The 21,616-nt window shown below is 57.8% G+C and overlaps 1 protein-coding gene across 2 annotated transcripts in view; it reads right to left on the reverse strand.

Moving 5' to 3' along the window:
• GNAO1 (guanine nucleotide binding protein (G protein), alpha activating activity polypeptide O) overlaps positions 1-21,616 on the reverse strand; it is a 166,821-nt gene that overhangs the window by 8,100 nt on the left and 137,105 nt on the right. The window contains exons 4-8 of one of the 2 annotated variants that reach the window (XM_011961020.1): positions 20,729-20,889; positions 14,359-14,487; positions 12,365-12,494; positions 8,250-8,403; positions 1,118-5,520 (exon numbers count right to left, since the gene is read on the reverse strand). In XM_011961020.1, coding sequence (XP_011816410.1) covers positions 5,333-5,520; positions 8,250-8,403; positions 12,365-12,494; positions 14,359-14,487; positions 20,729-20,889 — 762 coding nt within the window. In that variant the 3' untranslated portion in view covers positions 1,118-5,332. Of the gene's footprint in view, positions 1-1,117; positions 5,521-8,249; positions 8,404-12,364; positions 12,495-14,358; positions 14,488-20,728; positions 20,890-21,616 lie in introns of those variants that run through there. The other variant, XM_011961021.1, reaches the window with a different exon arrangement.

Raw genomic sequence — 21,616 nt, forward strand, 5'->3', positions numbered from 1 at the left:
AACAAATCGTTGGAAACCCACAGCCAGAGCCAAGCTCCCTCCTCCATTGCACACCTGCCCAGGCACTGCCAGGAGCAGCCACTAGAGTGACCTGAGCTGGGAGTGGGGACTGTGCCCCCTTGGCCACTGAGCTTAGGTGTGGAGGAGAAATCAAAGCCGGCTCATTCAGGCTCCACAGTTGCACTGGTGAAGGCTGAGCCCCCGTCACAGCCCTACACCTCAGGGCCACAGAGCATGACTCACACGCACTCACTCTTCCAGTCAGTACTGCCTGGTATCTATGTGCAGGGCTCTCTGCTGGGCTGCTCCGAGGATATAAGAATGGCCACGTTAGGCTCCTGCTCTCTGAGAGCTCCGAGTCCAGCTGGAGAAAGATGACGCATAGTCTGTGGTCCCAGGAGTGGCAGCGCAGGGGAGGACTTGGGGAGCAGAGGACAGGCATAACCAAGTCTGTTTTTATGGGGAGAGGGCCTTGGAGGGAGCCCCAAAAAGCGGCTGATCCTGGAGACTTGGGGAGGGCAGTGAGGAGGGGAGATCCTGCAGGGCAGGGGAGGCGCCGGCACTGAGACCCCTGCCAGCCCCCCAGGCCTGACTGCCCTCCCTTGGCACACTGCCTGGAGCCCATTGCCAAGGAGCTGAGAGCACAGTTCATCCTCACAAGCTCCCCGGAGGAAGCAGACGCCGGGCTACATTCAAAGAAGAGATACCACCATTCGAGAAAAGAGAAAGAAGCCAGAGGTCACAGATGGCCGACAGCCAAGCCCCGAGACCTCCACCTGCCCCAGGCTGCAGTGGAGGCCCAGGAGCAGCAGGAAGCGGTGCCAGCACAACCATGGCCACTGCTGCGTCACCCACAGAAGTGTCCAGGTGGGCACCAAGCTCTCCAGGACAGGAAGGTGGCTCGGCGCAGAACGGAGCAGCCTCCTACCAGACGGTGATCCTGACAGGAGGGCAGGGTGCCCAGTCGCCCTGATTCTCTGTCCCCAGCAGGAGTGTGCCCACTCCACCAGGCTGCCCGCAGTCCTGGGACCAGGATGGGGCAGGGCCCGAGGACACACATCGTGCAAATGCACCTGGCAGGAGCTCCCTGGGCCCTGACAACACATCACACTCATGCTAGGAAAGCGGGCACTTTTTATTAACGGTAGGCGACTAATAAATACATTATGGCAGCCAATAAATTATTACAATAACTAGAGATTTATTAAACCAACAAGTCACTCTTCTTACAAAATTACAGTTAATATGGGGTGGGCGGCAGCGATGGGGTTGGGAGGTGGGACCACTGCACTTGAGAGAGACGGCTTTTCTAAGAAGGGCCTGGGACGCCTGAGCCCACCTGGCCTAGACGGGGAAGGGGGGTGCGTGGGGAGGCAGAAGGTACTCAGCAGGGGTAGGGTGAGGGATGGCCGGCAGAGCCAAGGGATGGGTCAGAACCAGCGAAGTAGAGAAGCCCAGGAGGCAGGAGGGGAGGGCCTGGCTGCCCAGAGCTGTGGGAGTAACAGGGTGGGTGTGGAGGGGAGGGGAAAGGAGAGGAGGAGTGGGGAGGGAAGGGAGGAGAGGAGTGGTGCCTCCGAGCAGCCGGCTCTGCCAGGAAGGGCGGTGGGTCTCTGCTGGTGGTCTTGCTGCACTGGGCCTGGGGATGAGAACTTCTCTTCCAGGGGGAGCCCCTCTCTCAAGGAGGGGATCCAGGAGTTTGGATTGGGGGCCATTCTTTCTGCTTTCCCCCCAGCCTGCCCCTTCTTTGACAGGGGCCTTCATCTGGCCGGAGTGGGCTCTGTCTGGAGGCCCCAGCTCCTCTCTGGGCAGGGTGGGGTCAGGACTCTTCTTGCTGAGGGGTGGGAGATGGGGAGCCCTACCACAGACCCCATGGCAGCAGCTCACGCCCGGGTCCTGTTCCCTGGGCTGCTGGGATCCTGCACTCTAGGCTTGCAGCCTGCCAGAAGGAACTGCCTGAGGGTGACTGCCTTCAGCACTGCACACTGAATCTCTGGTGGCTGGGGAGCTGGAGCCTCAGGTCTCGGTTCCTAAGAACTGCCAGATTGTGCCTGAAGGCTCCCAGAGGCTCAGAGAAGAGAAGAGGCAGCCAGAGGAGGCTCTGTGCCCCAGACTTCTTGAAAAGGGGGAGGGCAGGCCACTAGCTGACTTGGAGGAAACAGCGGGAGTGCTCATTAAATATCCACCTGGGACTGCAGGGAACTTACTTGCCAAGAGTGCACCAGGTCAGACTGAGAAATAAAGGGGGTGACCAGGAAGGATGCGGGCTAGAAAAAGGAAGAACTTCCACAATCAACCCCTGGGTGCTAACTGTAGGGTGTCAGGTGGGAGCAGGGGCTAAGCTCCCTACCGCAGGACTCATGTTGGCCAAAGGGAAGGGCGTGGGTGAGACCACCCCTGGGTCTTCCCTGTTGGGGTTTGTAGACAGCTTCGTTACAGGGCTTGCAGGTGGGAACCTGCGGCTGCCTCTGCTCCTAAGAACACTCAGGGAAGACCAGTGCAGACCATGGAGGGCAGGGATGCCTCCAGTTCCTGCCAGAGGGAGCTGGGCTGTGGGGAGGGCCTGGCAGACAGCTGCGTCCTGGCAGCAGCTTTGGTGGTCTTCTGCCTGAGCTCCAGGGTCCCCATGGAACCCAGAATGCCAAAGCTGTTGGCCAGGGGCCCAGGTTGTGCTCTCTGCTTGGGGCTGGGCAGACCCCATGCCCTCCTCAGGCCAGAGAGCCTTGGGGACCTCTACTGGTGCTCAGAGGGAAGGCCAAGACCTGGTTCTTACGATGGCCAGGGGCGCAGGTCACAAGACTGGCCCATAGGCATGAAAGTGGCAGGCATAATTTTCATGAGTTTGGCAAAGACGTTCTTTGTAGAAATCCGTTTCTGCTTGGCCTGCTAAATCCGAGCCATTGGAGAGGTTAGCATGGCCCCTCAGGGCACACACAGGACCACAGTGGATTAGAAACGCACCCACGTCTGGTCACTCACAACATTCCTCCCACACCCACATCCACATCCACGACGGAGCCAAATCTCATCGGTCACCCTCAGGCGCCACCCACAAGGTGGAGCCGCCGGTTACGACACGGATGACAGGCGTCACGCACAGGGAGATAATTTCTCCCTGGATACCCCTGAGGGCCAAGGACCCCCACAGGCCAGGGTGGGAGGATTGAGAGCAGTGCAAGAAACTGAGGAGGCTGGAGCATCCAAGGGAAGAGAAAGGCAGGTCGGGGACAGACGGCGGGAAGGCCTGAGCACCCACTCCTCCAGCCCCAGTTCTGTAGACAGGGAAGGCCTGGATCAGGAGCCTGAACCCAGCCTGGTGCTCTGGTCACTGTGGTCTGAGGGAGGTTGCTGGGGGATATGGAGAGCCCTTCAGCCCAGTGACTTCCACCTCCTGGGTGATGGCCTTAGAGGTGGAGCGTGGCCAGCATCCCCCTTTTGCCGGCTGCTTCTGAGCCTGGGGTTGCAGTTTGGAGCAGAGTTAGGGGCACAGCTGGCCTCACCCAGGGTGGTGCTGCTGAGAAATAATTGCCATGTCTTCCATATTGGGCAGGATGGCTTAGCTGCCCAATGTCCATGGCAGGACACTGGGTTCCCAGGGCCTGTCCTCTGCCATGCCCCAGCACCTGGTGCAAGGTCCAAAACATGACTGAGGTGCACACAGCAGAATGGACTTGGGCTGATGGGGGACTCCTGCAGCCTGGCTGCCAGAGGCTTCCCAGGCACTGGTCCCTGCAGGCATTTGGCACTAGGGAAGGTCCCTGGGTCTCCTGGGCCCCACTGAGAGCTCTGTGCCTGTGGGTCCAACAAGTCCAGAGCTGTTGGCACTGGCGCTTCCTGGCTCTGGGGCAGTCTGGGGGCTGCAAGTGGAAACCCAGGGGCCCTGCCTGGCCGGGGACTAAGCAGTGTCCAGAGTCGGGGCAGGGAGAACAGAGGGCTTGAGGAGGGAGGCAGAGGCCTGTCAGGGGGTACCCTCATCCCTCCATGGCACATCTAGGTCCCCAGGCACAGCCTGCTGTACAAGCACACGACTGGCCTGGGTGTGGGCGGTGGCCTCAGCCACCTGGAGGCATCTTGGAGTGGGAGAGGTGTGTTGGTTGCCCAAGGCCAGCCAGACCTGCGTCCCCAGGAGAAGCTACCCCGCCCTCTTCTGCTCACGGATCTGGGCAGTGAGGCCTCCTCTAAGGGGTCCTAGGACTCTCCCTTTAGAGTGGGGGACAGGGGAGTGTGTTTGTGCTGGCCTGGGCCCAAATACTCCAGGGTGTCAGCTCCATCCCCTGCTGTCCCCTGTCCCCAGGGGCTGAGAAGACACCAACGGCTGCGGACAAACTCCCTGATTTCTTCATCAAGACAGTGAGGCGGGGCACTGGCTGCACACCGTACCCCACGGCCCGCCCCGCCCAGACCTCTGCAACTACAGAATCCCCAGCCCGAAGGCCTTTGCTGGTTTGAGTTGAATTCAGCGTGGACTGAAGAAAAAACGTATCTGTTCACACCTCAGAGTGACCACCCGAGCTCCTGGTGACTGGAAAAAGGAAAGGGGTCACCCTTGGGCCTGCAAGGACTGGGCGGAAGGCCCCAGCCCAGGCGACACAGGAGCCTCCACCTACCTCCCCCGTGCCTCCCACCTCTCCCTCTTCCCCTCCCCCCCACCATCTATCTCAGCCATAAGTCAGTCTCAAGAAGCATTTCCAGAACTCGGAGGAGTCAGGGATGGGGGTTCTCTGGGAGAGCAAAGACAAGGGAGGATGACCCAGAGAAGGAAGGGCTGAGACCCAGGGGAGGGAGACGGAGGCCATCGCCAAGGCCTGAGTCCTCCCACCCATGCCAGGTTGGCCTGGTCCCACCCTGGCTTTTGTTGACGGAACTGCCCTGCACCAGAGACCCCAGGCACAGCGGAAGGACGGCTCCTGTGACCCCGCCCTGCCAGCATCCCGCTGCAGGGCTGTCTGCGCCACTGCACCATCCAAGATGACAGGAGGACACTGAGGCTTCCAATGAGACATCAGGTGCAGGGTGTGCCCATCTGGGCCACACGGCGGCCCTGCCCTGCCCCCACAGCTTCCCGATAAAGCACTCAGAGATGACGCAGAGGCTCTGAGCGGCGGAGTCTCCTGGCCTTGAAGCATGCACTCGGCGGCCCCGCCCCGCCCATGCGTTACCACGAGTTCTTTTGGGGGGTGCAGGTGGAGGATGCTCCCTCCTCCCTCCCTTGGTGCCAGCCTCTGGGGTCTTCTTTCTCAAGTGCAAAGAGTGGTCTGAGAGTGGTGGAGCCTGGTTCCAGGGGAGGGGGGCGGCAGGCCAGGCAGGGCAAGGGTGCCGGGCAGGGTGCCCAGGCTCAGTAGAGTCCACAGCCCCGCAGGTTTTTGGCGATGATGACGTCCGTCACGGCGTCAAAGACAAACTGGATGTTGTTGGTGTCCGTGGCGCAGGTGACGTGGGTGTAGATCTCCTTGTGGGCTGACTTGTTCTTGCTCTCGTACTGGGCCTGGATGTAAGCCACAGCTTCTGCGAAGGTGCTGGGGCCTGCAGAGCAAACAGGCAAGGTGTGGTGAGGCGAGAGGCCCATGGGACTGCACAGGGAAAATCTGATGGAGGGGACCTGAGGGGTCAGCAAAGTCAATAGGGGGTCCTGGATCTAGTCAGGACACAGTGGGACAGTGTAAAAGTCATGAAAGATACAAAATACCAGGTCTCTCAGTATATCACCTGTATTTATCTAATTTTTTTTTTTTTTTTTGAGATAGGGTCTTGCTCTGTTGCTCAAGCTGGAGTGTGGTGGTGCAATCAGGGCTCACTGCAGCCTCCACCTCCTGGGCTCAAGTGACTGATCCTCTCTTCTCAGCCTCCTGAGTAGCTGGAACTACAGGCATGTACCACCACACCTGGCTAATTATTATTATTATTATTTTTAATAGAGATGGAATCTCACTATGTTGGCCAGGCTGGTCCTGAACTCCTAAGCTCAAGTGGTATGATACTCTCATCTCAGCCTCCTAAAGTGCTGGGATTACAGGCGTGAGCCATTGTGCCCAGCCAATCACCAGTATTAAAGGGAGTACTGTTTCGTGAAACTTCCATTTTCCTTTTATACATGCATTTATAGTCTCCTTTTTTTTTTTTTTTTTTGAGATGGAGTCTTGTTCTGTCACTCAGGCTGGAGTGCAGTGGTGCGATCAAAGCTCTCTATAACCTCTGCCTCCCAGGTTCAAGTGATTCTCAAGCCTCAGCCTCCCAAGTAGCTGGGATTATAGGTGTGCGCTACCATGCCCGACTAATTTTTGTATTTTTAGTAGAGATGGGGTTTTGCCATGTTGGCCAGGCTGTTCTCGAACTCCTGACTTCAGGCAATCCGCCCACCTCAGCCTCCCAAAGTGCTGGGATTACAGGCATGAGCCATCACGCCCAGCCATTTATGGATTCCTGAGGCAAATGTTGCATCTTACCGTGGGTCACGTGCAAGGAGGTTTGAGGGCACTGGGCTCATGCAGGTATCCTTGGCTGATGCATGCCCTGTGGGTGGGCCTTTTCCTTTGGGAGTTCACAGAGCAGGCTTTGACATCACCTCCTGCGGCCACTGCTGGGCCAGGTGGGAGGAGGAGCCTACAAACGTCTTGTTTCTGATGTTCACTCACAGGGGACTAACAACCGCCTGGCTCAGATGCTACCTTCCTCGGGGACACCACATTGAGCTGGTTCCCAGGTAGACACAGGGAAAGGAGAGTCTAGAAGAGAAGCTTCTAGTTTGGGAAGGGGCAGAAGAATAGGACCCCAGCTTTGCACTGAAGGCCCTCAGCCTCCAGGAATCCATGCCAGGCACAAGCAGGGCTGCGACAATCTGTGGAGGGAGCAGCAGGGATGGGAGCTGGAGTTCAGAGCCGCAGCTCTAAGCTGGAGTAGGCTGCTGTGCAGAAAGCCTGGAGGGTCTGCCAGACCTCAGCTCTTTGCTCAATCCGGGCTGGAGGTTGGGGAGTGTCCTAGGACTGCAGCTGACTACTCAGCCTCCCTTGTCCCCTCCTCCTTCCCCACTTCAGCCCCAAACTGGCCTTGGTAATTGACCTACCTCACCTGTTTCCACTGCCCCAAAGGCCACAAGCCCAGGTCACTAGGGCAGGATCCACAGGCCCTCAACTACGGCTAGAGACGAAGCTGGCTGGGAGCTTCCAGGGAGGCTGAGCCCTACTCAACTACAGCTGGACGTGCCTGGGTACTGGCCTGCCAGGCACTCAGCCTGATTTTGGGGGACGGGCGGAGGCAGGAGGTAGGAGAGCTGTGCTGCTTGCCTGGCCCCAAGCCCCCGGGGTGCCCCACTGGGACTCTATCGGCCCCTGCTCTGTACCCTCCAGGCCTCAGGGCAGGTCGGGCTGAGGGTGCCCCACTTCTCCTCCCACTCACTTCTCTGGTCAGGGTCTGGCCATCTCAGAAGAACTGATGGGCACCCAGGCTATGCTAGGGCCCTGTAACTGCTCTGGGGTCACTGACCAGGGCTGCCACCCTGCAGCTCCTCAGGACACCCTGGTCATGCTGCCTTCCTGGCTGCCCACGCACCCCATGGTCAGGTAAACCCACTACAGCACTGGCAGGGCTGGCCTCGCATCCCTAGCACCCTATGTAGGGGGCCAGGGCTCTGCTGCTTGCAAAGCTCTGTGATTTGAATCCTGCAGCAGCCCCGTGTGAGTTACAGGCATAACCCTAAAGGCAAGAGCAGACAGGCGGGGAGCGCTTCCTATGTGAGCACCACATGAAGCTCTGCGTGCCCATCAGCTCATTCCCTCCTCACAGCACCTGTGAGGGAGGTGAGGGCAATTACAGCCATCACTCCACCTCACAGACCCAGAGACTGAGGCTCAGAGACGCTGCATGACCTGCCTGAGCTGCTTGTGAGTGGCGGAGCTGGGGCATAAACCTTGGGCTGCCTGACTCCAAGCCTCTGTGCCCCGCACCTCATCTTCTCAGTGTTCTCTTGTCACAGAGAGCCCCTGTGCGCAGACAGTGGAGCTCAGGCTCCCAGAGGCCACCATGGTCACATAGCTCATAAGTGGCAGAGCCAGGGCTCCACCTGCTTTCCCTGATGAGGAAGCCCCGGCTAGGTGCCCCTCCTCGCTAGAGCACAATCTGGGGGCAGGGTGGGGCCCGTTTGTGTGGATTCTCTGTGGCAGAGTCGGGGGCATCCACAGAGCACAGGAAGGGTGGACTGGGCTTTGGGAATGGGGCCCGCTCCCTCGAGGGCCTGCTGTCCCTGGAGGGGTCTCTACCTGTATATTCAGGAAAGCAGATGGTGAGCGGGGACTTCTTGATCTTCTCTTCAAATATGTCCTTCTTGTTAAGAAACAGGATGATGGACGTGTCTGTGAACCATTTGTTGTTGCAGATGCTGTCAAAAAGCTTCAGGGATTCGTGCATGCGGTTCTGCAACAGAGTGGAGGGGCGAGTGAGGGGCGGCAGCATCCAAAGCCCTGACCCACCACGGCCAATGACACAGCGGGACAAGCAAAGGGAAGGTCCACCAATGTGGCTGGACGCACCACCGGGACAGAGACCACCAGGACGGAGACGGGAGGATCCACAAGGACAGACGGGACGTGGTCCTGTTTCATTCCACACGCAGGCAGGGCGGGGCGGAGCAGGGCCGGGCAGGGTTGGGGGATGCTGCCTCCTTCCAAAGAGAGCTGGCCCCAGGTTGGGGCAGTGAGGTCACTGGAGAGGCTCCAGCTCATGGAGAGGACATGCACCATGCACGTACAGGGCAGGGGCCGCAACCACCACCGAACGCATCTGCGCGGAACCCCGGTCATGCAGATTTCTCTACCAGGGTCTCATTCGGTTTCGACAGCGAGGTTGGAAGGGTGCACGCATTCGGCTGGGAAACATTAACCGAGGTCTAAGAGATCCTCGAATTAATCCCGAGTTGGAAGCAGACACCAGTGGGATAGCGTCTCGGGGGTGAGCTTGCTGTGGCCTTGGTGTGGTTGGTAGTTTCGTTGGTGGGCTGGGGCTGGGGAGGCTCTGGGAGAACTGGTTGTTGGGGCTGGTTTCTCAGTAGAGGGGCCAGAGGAACCCCAAGATGAAACACAGCAAAACAGATTAAAGCAGAGAAGAAGATAAAAACCCAACAGGAGAAAGAGAGAAAAATACTGAAAAATTGGTTCAACCAGTCTCAGGGCCAGGGCATCCTGGCCAGTTCCTGCAGAGAGCTCTGTGTGGGCTCACAGGGGCCATGGCCATCCTGGGCCTGTGGACTGCAGCGCAAGAGATGCAGGATGGGCAGGATGAGCCCAGGCCAAGTGGCTGGAGAGGAGTGTGGGCGCAGGGGCAGGCTGGGCAGGTGTCACAGCAAAGTCACCCAGCGGCGCCCTGAGAACCTGCTGCTTTCAACTCTTAGCTGATGGATTCGGTTGGAGGGAGGTGCTTCATACCTTCCGGGCTTGGAGGGTCTCTCAGAACTGGTTTTGGCCTTGGTTTGGCAAGATAAGGCCCTGCAGGCGGTGGCGGCAACTGTGGTAGTGGAGAAGTTGTGGCAGCCGCAGGCCCAGCTGGGTGGTGCTGAGAGCAGGTACGAGGCCAGGACCAGGCTCTCGGGCTCCTGGGATGCAGCGGACAGGGCGGCTGGAGGGCCAGCGGCAGCCACTAGCCCCAGGACTCTCCTGGCCTGGCTCCAGGAGCTGCTTCCAGACACCTTTGTCGCGGGCTGTCACCCCAGCTCTCACCCCAGGCCAGAGAGGGATGCACAGCGTTGACCAGAGGATGGCTGAGGACCAAGGCCTGAGTCCCTGGGGCCTGGCTCTTGCCTCTCTGAGGCAGACAGAGCTCCCACATCTTAGAACCTGACCTCTAGCCACAGCGTATGAATGTAGTAGCCGCAGGAGCTATTCACTGAGTGATGATTCCTGCGTACAGGCACGTTTACAGGTTTTAGCCCAGTGGTCCTCACGTGGCCTGCGAGGCCATTCTACCATTGTCACCATTTACAGAGGAGGAGGTGCAGGCCTGGGCAGGGGGGAGTGGTTGCCCATGATCACAGAGGTGGCACGGGCAATGCTAGACCCTGGACCAGACCTGTCTGACTCCCAGGTTGCCACCTCTGCACGCGCCCCCAGCACACGGCGACCACTGCTTAGCTCTACAGCAGCAGTATTCTTGCTGCCACCATGGCAATGAGCTGCCTCTGTGGCTGCTGTTAGGTTGCAAAGTCATCCCCATTCCCTGCACGAGTTGCTCCTCTTCCCCAGGCTGCGATGGCGGCCAGCTCTGGGGAAGGAAGGACACAGGAAGAGCCTGCCTGTGACCTTGGCTCCACGTGCTTTGGCTTCTCCAAGGTCCTCTGCTCCGGCCCTTGTGTGGAAGGGTAGGGGAAACAGGGAAAAAGGAAGGTGAGAGAAGGTGAAGACTGGAGGGCAAGTGCTCCAGGCAACAAGGCCCACAGGCTGGAAGGTCACCCAGTGCCAGGCCCAGCATCAGGCTCATGCTCACTGGGGACCCGTGGGCCGCAGAGCTTGGGGCCTGTGGCTGCTAGGCCCACCCAGACGTCCCTTTGCTTCCATCTTCCAGAGGTGAGTGAGAGCCCAGCCCCATGGCCGGTGGGCCTGGGGCTTGGGTTGAAGCCATCCACAGGCCTGGCAGGGCAAGTCCAGGGAGAAGCTGGATTCCAGGGGGAAGGGCCCTCCTGGCTTCCTGCCTCCAGCTCCTTTGCTGTCTTTGAAACCATGGTAGACACAGGGAAAAAAGTTGAGCCAAGTGGAGCTCAGACCCCAGGAGTTGAAGCAGTGGCCCTAACAGCATAGAGTCCAGCAGTGAGGAGTGGGGAATGTTTGGGCAGTCACTGTGGGGGCGTGGTCAGGAGGCTGACCTGGGCTTTGGGTGGCCAGTGAGTGTGGGTCCAAGCATGGCCCAGGAAGTGCATCCACCCTTGCCCCACTCAGCATCAAGACTCAGCTGGTGACTGACATCACTGCCTGCAGATGCCATTGAGAACAATTACAGCAGAAACCCAAGTCAGGGGTACAAGTGGGCCTGAAATAGGAAGAGCCAGGTGGGTGAGCCTGTACACGGAACGGGTCCAGACTACCCACACCACCAGCCCAAAGCCCCATCACTCTGTGTAAGCCCCTCAGGGCGGCGGCTCCTCCTCCCTATAGCACTGTGCCCGGTAGCCCATACCCCAAAGCTCATCCCATCCTCGCAAAGCCCAGTGGACCAGTTGGGCCAGAAATGATGAGGAAACAGACCCAGAGAGAAGACAGGCCTCACTCAAGGCCCAGCGTGACAACAAGCTCCACCTCCAACCTCAAACCCTCGGTGCCAGCCCGCAGAGGCGTGGGGTGGGGTCTGCCCGTGTTCCAGACAGAAGGAGATGACAGACGCCAGGCTGTGACCCCATGGCCTATGGGCCCCGCTGTCAGGAGTATTGGGGCTTATCTCCAGTGGGCCATGCTCGGTGCCTGGCGGGCTGCAGCCCAGAAGGGGACCATGAAGTAGACACGCAGGCTCAGGGCAATCACCAGTCACCGCACAACCACCAGCTTGGCACTGCTGTCCCAGAAACAGCTCCAGAGCGCTGCGCATGGATTACCCATCCCACTGCCGACAGCCCCCAACAGGCAGGTACTATTATTATCCCCCTTTTATGGAGCATAGTAACTGAGCCGGAAAGGGTGCTGCCTAATTCAGCAGCAAGCCAGTGAGTAGCAGAGCCAGGACTAGGCCCAGAGGAAGGCTGCACTCTCCCAGGGGAATGTCCCCTCGCTGAGGCCCCAGGCTGAATGTGAATCTGGCATTTGGCAAAGGAGCCCAGAGTCATGACTGTCACTTACCAGCATGTCCCATCCCCATTGCCCTTCCTGGCCCATCAGCCCCACACACTGCTCCCCAGTACCCCCAGCCCCACGCAACTCTCCTGCAGCATCCTGGGCCCTCCCCACCTCTTCCTCAGCATCCCCAGCCCCACACTGCTTCAGCAGCATCTGAGGCCAGTGCCCCATGGATGGCTGTCAGGCTAAGACTGCTATTTCTGTTGCACGTACATTCTTGCTTGGCTGCCTCCTGGATTTTTAGGGTTTGCTTAATTTTGCTCTGGCCTGATGGCCTCTGTGACTCCACCAAGTTACGGAAGAGGCACATTCTGCATGGCTATGTGTGATCAGGTTGCACACACAGGCTCCGTCACACTGGCATCATGAGGCATTTGCCTTGGCAATACGGAACTGGTGGAGAGAGCCGGCACGGCCCACCCATGATGGAAACCTCTAACCATGACAGCTGGCTGGACCCCAGAGCCACTGTGGGCACCCGAGGCCCAGTGCTCACAGGGCTCGCCTGTCCTGCGGCTGTCTCCTCAGTGCTGCCCCCTGCCCGGGGGGCCCAGGCCACTTACCGTGGTTTCGTCTTCGTGGAGCACCTGGTCATAGCCGCTGAGCGCGACACAGAAAATGATGGCCGTGACGTCCTCGAAGCAATGGATCCACTTCTTGCGTTCAGATCGCTGGCCTCCGACGTCAAACAGCCTGTAGGAGGCAGGGAGTTGGTAGGCGCAGGGTCCAGGCAGGTGAGGGCTGCTTGGGGATCAAGCTGTGAGCATGCTGAGAGGCAGAGGATGGGGGCCACGGTGCTCAGAGCCTCACTAGAAGCCCTTACTAGAAGACCTCGTCATTCCAGGTGCTGACAGACAGCTGGATCACTGTCATCCCCAGGCACTGCCCCCAGAGGCTGTCCTGGGACTGGCTGTGCTCACATATCACGACTCAAAGACCTGCCCTTGCATCTGAGGCATTTTACTAAGAGGGCGCATCTGAGCCACCCCCAGGAAGGACTCTGAGAGTCCTCCTTTCAGAAGGACCCTCCCCTCAGTCTATTCCTTCCTGGATTTGCTCTGGACAAACTCCAAACCAGCGTGGGGGGGAAGCAGGCAGGAGATGTCACCTGTTATGTGGATGGCAGAAGTGAGCCACCCATGGGCTTAGGACATGCCCAAGCTGGTGAGAGTCTAGCTGCAGTGGAGCTGGGTCTGGCTGTGGACAAAGCTGGCGCTCTCACCTCTGCCCAGTACAGCCCCTTTCTGGCCAGTCAGAGCCTGGCCTCTTCCCCCTCTCAGACTCTACCCCCGAGGGGGCACAGAAACTCTGGGAGAGATTGTGGGCAGGCGGGACTTATGTCCTGGAAGTAAAAGGTCAATCTCCCACCCCAATCCCCAGAGTGAGGAGCCCTGCAGCCTCCTAGATCTGGGACGCCTGCTGACACACAGCCTGCCAGAGGGGGACAGGGAAGGATCCCTGGTCCCACCGGACACAATAGAGCGACTGCAGGCAGAGATTAAGAGTGGGCTTGGAGCAAGGAATGGGTCTGGTTCTCATTCTGTCACTGGCTCCCCTAGATCCCACCTGCCCATCTGTAATGCACAGGCATTGGCAGATGGCCTCTGTGGCCCCTCCAGAATGCTTATTCTCAGACCCTGCCTTGCTGGGCCAGGTTGAGCTGAGATCCCCATCCTGCGCTCCCATTGGAGGAGCAGGAGAGACCAAGGAGCCTGGGAAGGCAAGAGAGGCCCCTCAGGGCTGCTCTGACCAAGGTTTTGCTTCCCAGATCCGTGGAGGCCTAGCGGTTCCTGGGCCCAGAGCCTCTGCCCATCAGTCTGAACAGGAGTGGGCGGGAGCCGGGGACATGGGAGGCAGGGAATATTAGGATTCAGCTCTCCCTGCAGGGGGTCCCTGCCCTCCCCTTCTCTGCTGGCCTCTCTTCCCTGCAGGATGGAGCAAGGGTTCCCAGGCTTCCGTGCATGCAGGTTACTGCAGGTGGGGACACAGCACTGCAGCAGGACCCGGGGAACCACTTCACCCATCAGGCCCCTGCTCTGAGGCCCAGAGCCCCTGGGTTCTAGCCATGCTCCGTGCCTGAGGAAAGTTCTGCTCTTGCTAGGCCTCAGCTTCCCACATGTACCAGGAGAGGGTGGGTCTGCGCTCTCTGCTCCTTCCAGCTCTGGGATGACGTGGGTCCTCAGGGTCTCACAGAGGCAGCATGGGCTTACCCAGCCCCATTCTTGGCCCCTCCCCGTAAGGTGATCTTGGAAGAGCCCCCTGGTAGCCCTCCTCCTCCTCCTCCTTGGAAGTCACCTCAGGGATGGGCTGCCCCTCCTTGTCCAAATCCTCCCTGCTCCTTACAGCCTCACTCTGGGAAGGAAGCCTCCCTGCTCACCGCAGCCCCTAAACTTGGCAGAAACACAGGCAGGTTCCTTCTGGTATCCAGCTGCCTGCCCCAACCCGTGGGGTCCCTGGGGCAGGATGATGTTTGGGCGCTGCCGACGAAATGCGCTGAGAGGCTGGGCATGTCCCCTCTTAGCCCTCGCCAGGGCCCGGGGGCCTCCCTGGGCCTCACCTGAAGTGGAGGTTCTTGAATGTGAAGTGGGTTTCTACGATGCCAGTGGTTTTGACCCTGGTTCGGAGGATGTCCTGCTCGGTGGGCTGGTAGTCGGCGGCCCCAATCCGATCTAGGCTGTCCAGGTAGCTGAGGACAGCAACAAACAGGCGACCATGGACCAAATGCCTGAACATTGTTCAGGACTGGCCAGGCCACCCACTGTCGGAGTCCAGTCTCAGTCAGGGCCCCTCCAGGTCACTGTGGAAACGATATCACCTCCATCCCGGGCCACAGGGAGTGGGGGCGACTGAGGAAGAGGGTCTTAGGGTCTTGGCCTCACACTCTCATTCGTAGCCAAAAGGGCGACGCACGCAGCTCCTGGGACATTTAGACAAGGTCAACCTTTTATATGAGACTCCATGTTTATAATAATACTGTTTTGTCATTTCTTCATGTAAAAAATAATAATGGCCAACAGACAGGTTCTATTCTTTCCATGTGTAACCATGTTTCATGCGTCATTTCCCTGAGTTAAATGTACTAAAACTGGGGCTCATCGAAGGTAAGTACTTTGCCTGAGGCCATGACCCAGACCTTTGGCCCCAGAGGCCATACTTTTATTACTCGCTGGGGCTTCGGAGGCCCCCGAGCAGCTCCCTGCCTTCTCCACACTTCCTTCTCACTTACCAAGGGGTCTGTGTGCCCCTTCCAATCTGACGCTCTTGGAGGCTCAGGGCTACACAGCCATACAGCGGCTGGGCCTCCCTGGGACCCAGTCTTTGGAATCAGGGCTCTCTACCCCTGCTACCTCTTGCTGTGGGAACAGACCCGGCCTTTGCATGTCACCTGCCCAGGCCTCAGGCCAAGCACTCAGAGGATGCTGCCTGCAAGGGCTTTGGGGTTCATTATGGGTTAAGTTTGAATCTAAAGCCAGGGTAGGATCTGGGAAACCAGGAAGTAGGGAGCTGGGCCAGGCCTGAAGGAAGACTCAGTGATCCACAGAGCCTGCCAGGCCACCCATCCCAGCTGCCAGCGTGAACCACAAGCAGCCCACAGGGAGGAGCCCCGAGTGTCTGAACCACAGGACGATGTGGGGTCCCATGCTGCATCTGCTTCAGGACCTGCTAGGGGCCAGCTTGCTGGCTGGACCTGCAGTCACCGCTGCATGAGAGATGGGCATGCTGACCAGCTCATGAGCGTCCACAGGGCTGGGAAGGGCAGATGCCGCCACCAGCTAGGGCGTTCACTGAGAGAACCCAGTGACAATCCTTGTGAGAATGACACTAAGAAAAGAAAACAAAAGGGTGGATTCCAAGGCTCAGGGCGCGGTGGCTCACGCCTGTAATCCCAGCACTTTGGGAGGCCGAGGTGGATAGATCATGAGGTCAGGATTTCGAGACCATCCTGGCCAACATGGTGAAACCCCATTTCTACTAAAAATACAAAAATTAGCTGGGCGCCTGTAATCCCAGCTACTCAGGAGGCTGAGGCAGGAGAATCGCTTCAACACAGGAGGCGGAGGTTGCAGTGAGCTGAGATCGTGCCACTGCACTCCAGTCTGGGTGACAGAGCAAAAGACTCTGTTTCAGAAAAAAAAGAAAAATGAACTTGGCTGGGATTCCAGTCCAGTTCTGACTGGCTCCAGACCCTATGCTCTTAAATTGGACTCTATTAGCATTTTTAAAATCCAGAAAAAAAAATTTAAACAAGACTCCCGGTCTCCTCTCCTGAGCCTGACTGCCTTCTGTGGAAGGGCACGATGTGGGGATGGGGGTGAAGGAGCCAAGGCGGCAGAGCAGACCTGTACGTGCCCCCAGCCCTACAGCCTCCTTGCCAGCCAGTGGTATCTGGGCAGGCTGTGGTCTCAGCCAGAAGGAGCCCCTCCCAAGCCTCTGTGCCTGCCCTGCCCTGGCGCCCATGACCTCTGCTTCCAAGCTGTGAGGACGTCCCCCGCATCTGCAGCTGGACACCAGCCTGGAAGTGTCTGGTCCTGCTCTTCCTTTCCCAGCCAGGGCAAACCATCTTTAGACGGGCAACCTGGCCCTCTGGCCTCTCTGTGCTGGCCGAGCCTCATGCAAGGAGACGGCTGTGGAAGGTGGGGTGAGTGGTGGGAGAACTGCTTAGCAACCCAGTCGGGAAGGCTGACAGCGCACCTGCTGCCCATCCCACCTACCCACTGTTCCAGGAGCTGGGGATGGGGCAATCAACACAGCCCCACCTTCCCAGGGCCTGCGTTCCGGGGGAGTGTACACACGTGTGTGAGGTGATAAACAGGACAGTCAGAGATACAATACATCGGGAGGTAGTGTCAGAGAACGAATCAGGCTGTTAGTGATGGGGGAGGCCTACTGGGGGCTGCTATTTGATGCAAGGTAGTTGGGGAAGGCGTCTGGACAGGGAAGACTGAGGGGAATGAGGGAGCAAGTGGGCCTCGAGTGGCCCGGTGGAAAAACTGGCAGGTGTGGCGGCAGGAAGCACACGCGGAGGGGCCAGGTGGTGGGTGAGGCTGGGAAAGGTGGTGGAGGTGAGGGTGGCCAGAGTCCGGCTGGGGCAAGCAGGCCCCTGAGGTCATTGTCAGAGCTTGGGCTTTTACTCTGAGTGAGACGGGAGCCCCTCGAGGGTTCTGGCCAGAAGCATGTTGACCACGGCCCTGCTGCTGTCAAGAGAGCAGGTCAGTGGGTGGGGCCTGCAGAGCTGCTGTCATCACCAGATGGCACTGGCACAGTGGGGGTGGTTGTGGAGGGTGTGAGTGGTCAGAATCTGATGTACCTGCCAGAGGAGCTGCATCTGCTGGTGGCCTGGGTGTGGGATACAGGAGGATGAGCAGAGGTAGAGATACCTCCAAGTGGTGGAATGAGACACACGTAGAGGGAGGGAGGAGCACACAGAGCAGGTTCTATGGGGAGGATGGGAGCCAGGGGTCCCATGGGCTCACGTTAACTTGAGACTCATTTGATGTTCAAACAGACACTGAGTAGGCAGAAGTCAGGAGAGAGGGCTGGGCTAGCAATATGAATTCGAGAGTTGTCCAATGTACAAGGTGTTTAAAACGAGACAGGAGAAGGTCACCAGGCACCAGGCCTCGACAGGAGGTGCTTCTGGGATGGAGCTTGGGGACAGGATACAGCAGCCCCCAGCAGACCTCCCCTGTCGTTGGTGGGTGGGCAGGATGCCTGGGTGGGTGGGCAGGAGGCATCGAGGGAGTCTGGAAAGGGCAGCCCGAGAGGAGGAGGGTGCTGGGAGTGAAAGGAGGTCCCAGGTACTGGGGGACTGAACCCTGAGCCCTGAGTGGGAGGAGGCTGATGGAGCAGCCCCCAGGATAAGACTGGGCTATGAGCCATCTCAGCAGGCAGAGGAGCAAGAGCCCAATAGGAGTGGGGTCAAGAGAGAAGGCGAGGAGAAGAAACTTCGGATGCCAGCATGGACAACGCAGTGGGGAACTGGATTTGAGGAAACCCAGCACCAACTAGGCCCCAGAGTACCTTTCACAGCCCCTGGATGGATGTGCCCAGGGTTTCTGGGACCCGCCTCTACGTGGTTATCCAGAGGGGAGAGTCAGCCCTGCTCAGAGAGGCCGGGGGCCACGAAGAGCCTGCTCAGGAGCCTGTGCCCTGGTCCCTCCCCTGTGAAGGGCTGGGCAGAGAGGTGCTTTGATGGCTGGGGCATTAGGGTGTCAGTGGCACCCCCTGGAAACATGTGCTGTGGCAGCCCTGTGAGGCCTCCCTCTCCTTTCCAGCACAACAAACCTACTCTGATCTGCTTTCTATACTGGGCCCAAGACTTTGTCAGAAGCTGAGGTCTAACTGCTAAGACAGGAAACGTGCCAGGCCCTTCCGGCCCTGAGCACCTGTGTGTCCCCTGCCTTTCCTGCCCTCTCCCAGAGGGGAGACACAGAAAGCCCAGCCATGGTGACAGAAGAGAATAGTAACATCATTAACCTGGGAAGTGGAAAATTTGAAAGAAGGCAGAGACGAGGCTGCAGGGAGGAGAATTTCCTCAGCTTACTTGGTGGGGAGTTGACAAATACTGACTCAAGTTTCTTATTTAAAGTTATAAAGGTAAGCACCGGAAGAACTAAAAATAATCCTATAACCAGCAAAAAGCCGGAGGTGAAGGTGGAGAGCGGTGGAAGGAAGGAAGGTGAGCTGAGCTCCCTCGATTCCAGAGTGGGTGGCCGTAAATACTATTTTGAGTCGGAGGATCAAGTTTTTCTGGATGCCACTGGGACAAATAAATGAAGTGGGTAAAAGTGGGAGGGGCAGGGCTGGTGAGGGGAGTAGGAAGAAGACTGCTTCTCATTTTATATGCCTCTGCATTTGTTTAAATTTTTTTTTTCTTGTAATGGATTCATGTTATAATTAGTGAAATGGGTAAAAATGTAAGTGGAGAGCAGGATTTGGTGAGCCACTAGAAGACAGATTTGGGCCAGCTGGCCCTAAAGGCCCCTGAGGGTCTTGCTGACTCTCGGGGAGAAGGCCTTGGACTCCAGGGCAGGGACAGGGAGTGGTAGAAGGGAGGAGGGCAGCTGAAAGTCACTCTCTCCTGCCTGGCTCTGGTCTGTGATTTGAGCATATGGAATGGTGGACACTGAGCTTCTGGGCTCACTGCCCTGACCACCAGGGTGTCCCTGGGAGCTCATCAGGCCCAGGGACCTAGGTAGTCATCACCTGGAACTCACAGGACTTTGGCATTTGCCCTGTGGTCAATCTAGGTGTGCAGAAATGGGAAGCCGCTCCTGGCCTTGCTCACGCCCCTAGTCTGTTGGCTGCCATGTGGCCTGTGGAAATGTCCAGGAGTGAACATTGGCCTCGGCCATTGTCCGTTGGCATTGCGTAGATCCAGGTTTCTCAATCTTGGCACTATGGATGTCTGGGGCCACGCCAACTCTTTGTTGTGGGGGCCATCCTGCACACTGTGGGATGTTTAACTGCATCTCTGGCCTCTACCTGCTAGATGCTGGGAGCACCACTCTAGCTGCCAGGAGCACCACTTTAGCTGCCGGGAGAACCACTCTAGCTGCAGCCATCAAAAATGTCCCCAGATGTTGCTGAATGTCCCCTGGAGGCAAAATGGCCCCAGCTGAGAAGACCTGGTGAAAATGGCTGGACTGGATCATGTCAGAGTCTTCCCAGTCAGTGGGGTAAAGCGCAGAGGCTCCTTGCAGAAAGTCTCCACTGAATGTATGGGTACCAGATTGCAATTGCAAAAGTGGGGTGTGTTTCCCAAAAGCCAAGGGGGCAACCCCAGTGTCTCCATGACAGAAGACATGTCCCTGACCAACACTGACCATCCCAGGGCTCTGGAGCCTCCAATCTAGGGGCCAAGGGCACGGAAGCAGTGAGGATATCCTTGGAGATCCCTAGAGTGATAAAGCTGCAGCCAATGGACCTGTGACCTGCGGTCATGGGTAGAGCCGGGAGCACCTTCTAACCACCTCCGGTTTTTACCATTTCCTACTTCATCTTCTCTTCTCTCCTCTTCTTTCTCCCTCTGTCCCTTTCCTTTCCTCCTTCCACCCTCCTGCCCTCCTGTCATCTCCCTTATTTAGTTATAACAGAGTATTAAAGTATACATTTATTATATTAATTAGACTTACATATTCCTTATTTATTTATCTATCTATTTATTTATTTATTTATTTGAGACGGAGTCTCGCTCTGTCGCCCAGGCTGGAGCGAAGTGGCCAGATCTCAGCTCACTGCAAGCTCCGCCTCCCGGGTTTACGCCATTCTCCTGCCTCAGCCTCCCGAGTAGCTGGGACTACAGGCACCCGCCACCTCACCCGGCTAGTTTTTTGTATTTTTTAGTAGAGACGGGGTTTCACCGTGTTAGCCAGGATGGTCTCGATCTCCTGACCTCGTGATCCACCCGTCTCGGCCTCCCAAAGTGCTGGGATTACAGGCTTGAGCCACTGCGCCCGGCCCTTATTTTTAATTTTGAAGATAAGGGAATGGAAAACTTATTATTTTCTCTAAAATAAAACAAAATGGCACCATTTGTTTTCTGTCTATATGGCTATTGGTTTGGTTTGTATTTATGGAGTCAGGGGCTCCCCATGAAAAACCAAAGCTGCTACACTTGAAAGCCGTCTTTTTGCAATGCCAGGCACTCCTCGGGACAGGCCAATGACAAGGTCCCGCCCTCTGGGAATTTCCACTGTGTGATTGTCTCTTGTGTCCTCTGCCTTCTCTGGCCTCTTCCTTCTCCTGGGGGGCAGGAAGAGAGGCCCCTTCTCATTCCTTCCTGACACCCCCCACCTGTAGTAGAACATCTCCTGGCAGGCATGACCTCAGACGAGAATCCTTGCTCTGCCAATCCCCATCGCCAGTCCCCTTCCACTCCCGCATCACTGCCCGGCTCCAGGCTGTGCACCCGCCGGGACACTCACTATTTGGCAGAGTCATTGAGCTGATACTCCCGGGACCGGTTGAAGCACTCTTGGATTCCTGAGTCGCCCCACAGCCGCATCATGGCAGAAAGCAGCTCTGCAGAGAAGGGCTCGGTGTCTTCCATCCGACTCACCACGTCGCACACCATCTTGGCGTCAGCCTGTGAGGAGGGGTGGATGGTGGGCTTTGAGACTTCGGAGGGGACAGAAGACCCCCGCCAGCCAAGGGCTCTCCCCTGGCTGGGACTGTGATGAGGGCCCAGCCAGTGTGGCAGGACCACAGCTCAGCTCACAGCCTGCTCTGGGGAGGGCCACGACCTGAGCATGCACAGTCGGGGTTCATGGGGCCTGTGGGGCCTTCTACCACATGGACATCCTAAAGCAGGAGCTCCAAGCCACAGCCCATGGGGCCCCAGAGTTTTCCGGGGCAGGAAGGGAGAGTGGGCTGGGCTCTGTTCTCCACCCTCCAACTCAACCAGCAGCTCTGCTTTCATCCTGAAAACACAGTTATTTTGTTTGGGGGAGAAAAAAAACAATGTTCTTTGCTGAGTTGTAATTTTCTACACTTCTTACGCAGGCTGGAATGGAGTCCTTAGAATTGGGCTATGTGGAGGAGCAGGTGTTTCGGTGGAGAATTCTGGTTAGCTGAGGGATGGGCCACGGGGGGCTGTGCCTCAGGACTGGGGGAGGGGAGGGGCTGGTTGCCAAGTGAGTGCAGATGGCAAAAATATCTCATGCCAATATTAAATCTCAAGAACTTTGGCCCTTGGATTGCTCAAAGTCAAAGGCCATTTTATTAATTTTTCTTGATTTGTTTGTGACCTGAGGCCTACCTTTCTCTGGGGGCAGGGGAAGCCCCTAGGTCAGGTGAAACATGGGAATGGGAAA

Source organism: Colobus angolensis, unplaced genomic scaffold, assembly GCF_000951035.1.
Source record: "Colobus angolensis palliatus isolate OR3802 unplaced genomic scaffold, Cang.pa_1.0 Scaffold531, whole genome shotgun sequence".
NCBI lineage: Eukaryota > Metazoa > Chordata > Mammalia > Primates > Cercopithecidae > Colobus > Colobus angolensis.